The sequence below is a fragment of the Scyliorhinus torazame genome, chromosome 4 (assembly GCF_047496885.1).
Source record: "Scyliorhinus torazame isolate Kashiwa2021f chromosome 4, sScyTor2.1, whole genome shotgun sequence".
NCBI lineage: Eukaryota > Metazoa > Chordata > Chondrichthyes > Carcharhiniformes > Scyliorhinidae > Scyliorhinus > Scyliorhinus torazame.
Genome location: NC_092710.1, coordinates 119,888,603 through 119,897,858, shown reverse-complemented (window position 1 = coordinate 119,897,858; position 9,256 = coordinate 119,888,603). Strand labels below are relative to the sequence as shown.

Sequence of the window (9,256 nt, the reverse complement as noted above, 5' to 3'; positions counted from 1 at the left end):
TGATCGCTGTTAGATCTTTGCCCTTGACAAACCCGGTCTGACCTTCTGTGATCACTTCTGGCAGGCAACTCTCCAGGCCCCCCGCCAGTGCTTTTGCTGGGACTTTGGCATCAGTATTTGAGAGAGATATGGGCTGTATTGAGGCCGCTGCCAGTGTGGGTGGCAGGGCCCCTTCGACAAATGTTCAAATGATTGTTGAACATTTCCTGAAAGTGCGGGGCCAATGCTGTTGCAAATATTTTGTAAAAGTCCATCAGGAACCCATTTGGATCCTGCGCCTTTCCTGACTGCGTGGAACTAATGCATTCCATGACCTCCTCCAACCCCAACAGTGCTTCCAGCCCTTGTCTCTTTTCCTCCCACATCGCCAGAATTTCCATTCTATTGAGGATCTGTTTCATCTTTGAGTCCCCCTCCGGGGGCTTGCAGGTGTACAGGCCCCGGTACAAGATTGCAAAGGACTTGATAACCTTATGCGGGACTGCCATCATCCGACCATTCTTGCCCCTAACTTGCACTATTTCTTTCGCAGCAGCCTGCTTTCTTAGTGATGCACGATCAATTGCACAAAGAATAAAGTTGGGTACAACTGTGGCTTTATTGCAGTCAGATGAGTGGCCTCCTGCTGCAGCTGGCGAAATGGCAGGACACTAGAGGTCATGCATATTTATACAGTTCTCCGTGGGCGGAGCCAGCCGGCAGGAGCTATCGGCGAACCTGTAGTGCAGGTCCTACCTTACATCTCCTATTACAGTGGTTCACCACAATGCTCTAAATCGTAATCTGATGATGAATATTTATCTTCACCCTTGAAACAGTGCAGCAGTTTTCTCGCTGCGATGGTGTAGCCAGAGAGAAATAAAAAGGTGAATCGACCATTTTGACCATCTTGCGCCTGCTGACTATTTCAAAAGAGCAATCTAATCAGCCCCACTCCCCTGCTCTGTCCCCATGATTATTCATCTTCCATGCATTTATTCGGTGCCCTTTTGAAAGTTAGTGTTGATTCTACATCCTCTTCCCTTTCAGGCATTCCAAATCATAAGAAGTCTGCGTGGGGGAAAAAATAACCCTTGAAGCAGAATCACATTGTTACGGTGCAGAAGGAGGCCATTTGGCCCACCGTATCTACACCAGCTCTCCGAAAGAGCAATTCACCTAGTGCCATTCACCTGCCTTCTCCCATAACTCTATCCATCCTCCTTCAAGTAAAAGACAAATTCCCTTTTGAATGTTTCGAATGAACCTGTCTCCAGCACATTCTCAGACAGAGCATTCCCCCAATTTTTTCCCCCAATTAAGGGGCAATTTAGCGTGGCCAATCCACCTAACCTGTACATGAAAAAAAAATGAAAATCGCTTATTGTCACAAGTAGGCTTCAAATGAAGTTACTGTGAAAAGCCCCTAGTCGCCACATTCCGGCGCCTGTTCAGGGAGGCTGTTACGGGAATGTTACATCTTTGGGTTGTGGGGGTGAAATCCACGCAGACATGGGGAGAATGTGCAAACTCCACACAGACAGTAACCCGTGGTCGCGATCGAACCCAGGACCTCCGCGCTGTCGGCAGCAGTGCTAACCACTGAGCCGCTCCTTTTGTTTTGCTAATTACTTTAAATCACTGCCCTCTTTGTCTTGATCTTTCACTTCCTAATTTGAATAGGATTTTCTGGCAGCATAGGCAAATTAACACTGCAGGAGATTTGGAGAGAAGTTCAAAGTTCAGAAGCTGAAGTGATTTTCAGCATAATCTTTCCATGAGTGTGATCCAGGAAATTCCAGTCACTATAACATTGGGGTGAATTTTACGCCACCCCGCCTCACACAGCATATTTGGAAGTGGGGGGCTTTAAAAATAAAATGGGTGGCCTGCCCAGTCTTCCTGCCCACCTCCCCAGCCAACCCACTCCTCCGCAGCTGGGATTTGTGGAGTCTGCCAGGCCAGCCCGCCCAAAATCCCCAGGCCTACCTAAAGTCCAGTATCCATGACCTTTCTCCAGTGACTGCATGTAGTTCCAGCAGTGGCCACAGCTCAATCCAGACGCTGCTGAAACCAGAGCCTGCCACCAATCGAATTAGCCAGCAGCTCTCTGGGGCAGGGTTTCTTTCCAGATGGGGACAGAAGCCCCACTTTAAATCAGTTAAAGCTGTCCGTAACGTATTATCGGGTTGGCTGGAGCTCTTCAGCCGAGGGAGTGAGGAGCGGGTGATCCACCATTCTGTAAGAGTTTCAGGCCAGAGAAGATCTTTGGTGCAACTTGTCCACCTGCCAACACACCGTATTCCCTTTCTAATAATTCAATCCCATCTGCTGACAAGTACGCTAAATTGAATATTCTGTGTTAACCCGTCTAATTCCTTCTTGAGACTTATGAAGGTTATTTGTACTTATTTTGCACCCCCTGTGTTTAAAGTCTATACATGACAGAAAATCTTAATTGTATCTAACTGTCTAAAGCTTTCGCAATTTTAAACACTTGTATCCGTTCTCCATCTTTTTCCATGAGAGAACAGACCCTTGATGGTCAGTCATCCCTCATATATTATTCACTTAAGTTACAGGATATGACATGTGGTTCTTCTCTGTACACATTCCGATAACTGAATATCCTTTCTGACATGGGCAGAATAAAACTGCACAGGCTAATCCTGCAGATGTGGACCCAGCCCCTGGATCTAGATGTTATACCCCTTGCTACAATTCTACACCTGGTTCACATGCAACCTGCAGCAGTGTCTTAAGGTTATCAGGGTTTAGTCCAGTGAAATTGACAGAAGGAGAATGATCATATTGGAAAGCATGGTGCTCTGTTGTGCCAATCAACATCTACCTTTCTCACACCAGGAGACCTGGGAATAGAGAGGTAAAAGATAATGGACTTGATTCTCTGACGGCGGGATCCTCCATTCAGCAGCAGTGCACTCGCACCCATGGATTTCCCGACGGCGAAGGATAATTCAGGGAACTACAGGCCGGTGAGCCTTACGTCAGTGGTAGGTGTCATGATATTCAGGTAAACATCATGGTGCAAACATACATACATACTGATGGACAGATCAACGGACCAATCACTACACACACAACACCACAGCCAATCACAGGCAAGAGCATACACACTATAAAACGGGGAACACGACACTTCCCGCTCATTCCAGCAGGAGACAGCTCAGGGCACAGAGCTCACAGCAAGCCACTCAGACATCCACCATGTGCAGAGTGCCACTCCAAGATAGTGTTAGGGATAGGTCCACAGTTTCAAGGGTAATGAACGAACCACAGTAACCAGTTTACCATTGTAAATATTGTTAGTAATGAAACTGAGTTGTACCATCCGCAACCGTGTTGGTTCGTCTGTGTAGCAGAGTATCCAACACAACATAGTACCAGGATTGGAACCCGGTAACTGTGAGACCTACCTACGAATCCTCAGGAATCCGCCATCCTGCGCCATGGACACCGTCAGCACGCCGCAGCCGTTACAAATCGCTGGAAACCTCGGCGTCAATTGGAAGCTGTTCAAACAGCGCTTCCAGTTCTTCCTGGAAGCCACCGAAAGGGAGAGCGCTTCAGACACCAGAAAAATCACCCTCCTCCTCTCCATGGCAGGGCAACACGCCATCCATGTCTACAACTCCCTGGTGTTCACGGAAGGTGAGGGCAAGACCAAGTACAAGACGGTCCTTCTCAAACTCGAGCAACACTTCAGCGTCGAGGTAAATGAGAGTTTCGAGAGGTATCTCTTCCAGCAGCGCCTGCAGGGTAAGAATGAGCCCTTTCAATCTTTCCTTACACACCTCCGTATCCTCGCGCAGTCCTGCGGTTACGACACCACCTCCGATTCAATGATTCGGGACCAGATTGCTTTTGGGGTCACCTCGGGCGTCCTACGCCAACAGCTCCTCAAAATTAAAGGCCTCACCCTAGCCTCCGCAATCGAAGCCTGTGTCCTTCATGAAAACGCGACCAGCCGCTACTCCCAATTTCAAGCTGCCGAATCGGCGCGGCAGGGGTCCTACGCGCCCGAATCGGCAAGGCAGGCGTCCTACGAGGCCAAACGGGTCCAGGCGATCGAATTCATCCCGGCCCGCGGCCCGGACAAGGGCGGCCATTTCACCCGCTTTCCGCGGCCTCCCGCGTTTGTGCGTGCCAAAAAGTCGTTGACGCAGAGGGACGTGATGCGCAGGCGCGTTCAACGCAAGACCGAACTGCGCATGCGCGGTGGCGCAACGAACGCCATGACGTCACGACGTGCAGCAACTGCGGAGCCACACATTTAAAGCGGCAATGTCCGGCAAAAAAACGACAATGCCTCCACTGTGCAAGATGGGCCACTACTCTGCCTGCTGTCGAGCAGCTCAACCTGCCTATGCTCCCCAATTCCGACAACCTCGCAGGGACGTGTGGACCATTCAGCCTCCGTACTACGAGTCGTGCCCAGACGACATCCAAACCAGTAACACAGATGACCGGGACGTCTTCCGTGTTGCGGTCATTGATAGGAACCGGATGTCTCCAGGCAGGACCCACCAGCCGAGGCCAGTGAACGGCGCCAATCCGGGTGGTGAATGGTGTGCCACCCTAATGGTCAACCGATCACCGATAACATTCCGCCTGGACACTGGTGCCTCCGCCAACCTAATAGCATGGTCAGCCTTCTACGCCTTGAAGGTCAGACCACCAATTCGGCCATCACGTTGCAAGATGGTCGACTACAATGGAAACGTTATCCCGGCCATGGGATCCTGCCAGCTCCAGGTGACACACAACACATACACAGCCACACTGTCCTTCAAAATAGTCGGATCATCAAAGACTCCCTGCTAGGTGCACAGGCATGCAAGGTTCTCAACCTCGTTCAGCGGGTCCACGCTCTGTCTCCATAAGGCACATCAGACTTCCCCGATGCAGAATTTAGGGCACAGCTTCAATCGCTCCTCGCCCTCAACCAGGAGGCATTCGAGGGCATGGGCACACTGCCCTATACCTGCAGAATATGTCTCAAACCGGATGCCACCCCGGTCATTCACGCACCTCGCAGGGTCCCAGCGCCACTCAAAGACCGCCTCAAGCAGCAGCTGCAGGATCTTCAGGACCAAGGGTGCTATCCCGGGTCACGGAGCCCACGCCATGGGTCAGCTCCATGGTGTGTGTTAAGAAGCCCTCTGGCGAACTGCGGATCTGCATTGACCCGAAAGACCTGAACAACAACATAATGAGGGAACACTACCCCATACCCAAACGGGAAGAGATCACGAGCGAAATGGCCCGGGCTAAAATCTTTACAAAGCTGGATGCCTCGAAGGGTTTTGGCAGATCCAACTGGACCAGTCCAGCAGGAAGCTGTGCACCTTCAACACTCCTTTCGGCAGGTTCTCCTATAACAGAATGCCGTTTGGCATCATCTCGGCATCCGAGGTCTTTCACAGGATCATGGAACAGATGATGGAGGGCTGTGACTAGTGGTGTCTCGCATTTGCTGTTGGTAGTATATATAATGACGATGTCATTTTCTGGTCCACCACACCACAGGAGCACATCAATCGTCCCCAGCGCGTCTTTGCGCGGATACGGGAAAACGGCCTGCGCCTCAACCGAGCCAAGTGTTCTTTAGGCCAAACCGAGCTGAAGTTTCTCGGGGACCACATATCCCGGTCAGGGGTCCGTCCAGATGCAGACAAGGTGAGCGCCATTACAGCCATGCCGCAGGCGGCAGACAAGAAAGCAGTGCTAGGATCCTAGGCATGGTCAACTTCCTGGGGAAATTCATTCCCAACCTTGCCTCCCACACGACGGCTCTTCGCCACCTATTCAAGAAGTCCACGGAGTTCCAGTAGCTGCCCGCATACCAGAAGGAATGGGAGGAGCTCAAACTGGAGAGAATTCTTTGAAACAGGATCTACTCCCATTTGGAAGCAAGTGGGCTTATTAGCAAGAAGCAGCACGGTTTTGTGAAGGGGAGATCGTGTCTCACTAACTTAATAGAGATTTCCGAGGAGGTCACTGTCATGATATTCATACAAACATATCATGGTGCAATCACACACACACACTGATGGACAGATCAACGGACCAATCAACACACACGCAACATCACAGCCAATCACCAGTGAGAGCACACGCACTATAAAACAGGGAACACCACAGTTCCCGCCCATTCCAGCAGGAGATAGCTCAGAGCACAGAGCTCACAGCGTGCCACTCAGACATACCCCATGTGCTGAGTGCCTCTCTAAGATAGTGTTAGGGCTGGGTCCACATGTTAATGGGTAAAGTACGAACCACAGCCATGAGTTATCAGATGTTGTTATCAAGAGTAATAAAACAGAGTTGTACCATCTCCAACCGTGTTGGTTCGTTTGTATAGCGGAACACCCAACACGACAATCACAAAGATGATTGATGCAGGTAGGGCAGTGGATGTTGTCTATATGGACTTCAGTAAGGCCTTTGACAAGGTCCCTCATGGCAGACTGGTACAAAAAGGTGAAGCGACACGGGATCAGAGGTGAGCTAGCAAGATGGATACAGAACTGCCTAGGTCAGAGAAGGCAGAGAGTAGCAATGAAAGGGTGCTTTTCTGCTTGGAGGGCTGTGACTAGTGGTGTCTCGCAGGGATCAGTGCTGGGACATTTGCTGTTCGTAGTATATATAAATGATTTGGAGGAAAATGTAACTGGTCTGATTAGTAAGTTTGCGGACGACACAAAGGTTGGTGGAATTGCGGATAGCGATGAGGACCGTCAGAGGATACAGCAGGATTTAGATCGTTTGGAGACTTGGGCGGCGAGATGGCAGACGGAGTTTAATCTGGACAAATGTGAGGTAATGCATTTTGGAAGGTCTAATACAGGTAGGGAATATACAGTGAATGGTAGAACACTCAAGAGTATTGACAGTCAGAGAGATCTTGGTGTGCAGGTCCACAGGTCACTGAAAGGGGCAACACAGGTGGAGAATGTAGTCAAGAAGGCATACGGCATGCTTGCCTTCATTGGCCGGGGCACTGAGTATAAAAATTGGCAAGTCATGTTGCAGCTGTATAGAACCTTAATTAGGCCAATGGAGTGTTCAATTCTGGTTGCCACACTACCAGAAGGATTTAGAGAGGGTGTAGAAGAGATTTATCAGGATATTGCCTGGTATGGAGGGCATTAGCTATGAGGAGAGGTTGAATAAACTTGGTCTATTCTCACTGGAACAAATGAGGTTGAGGGGCGACCCGATAGAGGTCTACAAAATTATGAAGGGCAGAGACAGAGTGGATAGTCAGAGACTTTTTCCCAGGGTAGAGGGGTCAATTACTAGGGGGCATAGGTTTAAGGTGCGAGGGGCAAGGTTTAGAGGAGATGTACGAGGTAAGTTTTTTACACAGAGGGTAGCGGGTGCCTGGAACCCGCTGCCGGAGGAGGTGGTGGAAGCAGGGACGATAGTGACATTTAAGGGGCATCTTGACAAATACATGAATAGGATGGGAATAGCAGGATACAGACCCTGGAAGTGTAGAAGATGTTAGTTTAGACGGCAGCATAGTCGGCGCAGGCTTGGAGGGCCAAAGGGCCTGTTCCTGTGCTGTACTTTTCTTTGTTCTTTGTTCTTTGGTGTGGGGTTGCCCACAATGGGAAACCCCATTGGTCGGCTGCCGGGACGGAAGATCACCAGAAAACGGGTGCGGCGGGATGGAGAATCCTGTCCAGTGTACAGAAGTGCAAAGATTTACTCTGTGGCTCTATGGATGCAGGCAATTGGGACTAGCTTAGTGGTAAAAACTGGGCGACATGGACAAGTTTGGCCGAAGGGCCTGTTTCCATGTTGTAAACCTCTATGACTCTATGACTCTTTGAAAGTGAATTCTAGATTGGTTTGGCTTCATTTTTAAACAATCCTTCAATCAGTGTCCAAGGACATTTCAACACCTTCTTCAACTCTTCCCTGAATTTCCTCTGGGTGGCTGCATAAATAAATGTGTTTATGCAGGAATTCAAAAGTTTCATCATAGCTCCAGTTTCCGTGGCGATATACGCAGGCGCTGTGCGGTCACCTCTATAGTAAGTTGTGTTTGACAGTCGTGTTGTTAATAAGCTCACATTGTTTGTCAGCCACAACAATATAAAACTGCCCGAGATAGTGAAGAGTAAAATGATGGATTTCCTCCTGTTCTCCATCTCTGAATCACTCTGATTCTCACTGCTGTGACCCCGGAGTCTCCTACGGGCTCTGCTGGCCACTAAAACACGTCTGACTGTCAAAGAATTAAACAGGAGAATTAAAGTAAACGGGAGCCAGACACGCCAGATGCTGTGGAACCAGATGTACGCTGCACCAAAAGGTGAGGAAACAAATGCCAGATTTGCCTGGCAGCCCCAAAACAATTTGTTAATCATCTGTTCAGATTCATAGGCAAACAATATGGGTATGTTCTTGATAAAGATCAGGATCGAGAACATTGTTATAACCAGCACCGCAGTTCTCTCGGTGCAGTATTTTGTTTTAAACGTCTGGTAACAGATAATTACAAAACGGTCAAATGTGAAGGAAACAATGAACCAAACAGACAAATCAAGGCTGACAACTGTCTGGTATAGAATGAACTTACACACGGGAGTGTGAGACAGGAATGAATGTGGAAAATGATAACTGAAAATATAATACACCATTACATTGATGATCATAACTAGTAGATCTCCTGTTGCCATGGCCACCATGTAGATGGAGATACATTTGGAAAGGCCGCAGTTTCCTCGGAGGAGCGCCACAATCGTCATTAAGTTTGCTGAAAGTCAGAGAAGAGAATTTGAGTGTCTATTTCGAAACGACTCAAAATGTTCACCAAAAATACATTCCATTAAGAAACATAAATTCAGCACAAAATATGACTTACTCACAAATACTATGGATCGTGGTTGATTAAAAGAAGATTAGGGCAGCACGGTAGCATAGTGGTTAGAACGGTTGCTTCACAGCACCAGGGTACCAGGTTCGATTCCCGGCTTGGGTCACTGTCTGTGCGGAGCCTGCACATTCTCCCCGTGTGAGCGTGGGTTTCCTCCGGGTGCTCCGGTTTCCTCCCACAGTCCAAAGATGTGCAGGTTAGGTGGATTGGGGTTCCTAACATACCCTGAGTGTCCAAAAAGGTTGGGTGCGGTTATTTGGTTGTGGGGTAGGGTGGACATGTGTGCTTGGGTAAGGTGGCCTTTCCAAGGGCCGGTGCAGACTCGATGGACCGAATGGCCTCCTTCTGCATGTTAATTCTATGACA

The 9,256-nt window shown here is 49.1% G+C and overlaps 1 protein-coding gene across 1 annotated transcript; it reads right to left on the bottom strand.

Annotated features, from left to right (window-relative positions):
• Positions 1–7,850: 7,850 nt before the first annotated feature.
• Positions 7,851–8,762, bottom strand: LOC140411426 (probable G-protein coupled receptor 139). The gene has a single exon (XM_072500532.1). It carries the CDS (start codon positions 8,760–8,762, stop codon positions 7,851–7,853), a length of 912 nt encoding a protein of 303 aa, XP_072356633.1.
• Between the last annotated feature and the right edge of the window lie 494 nt (positions 8,763–9,256).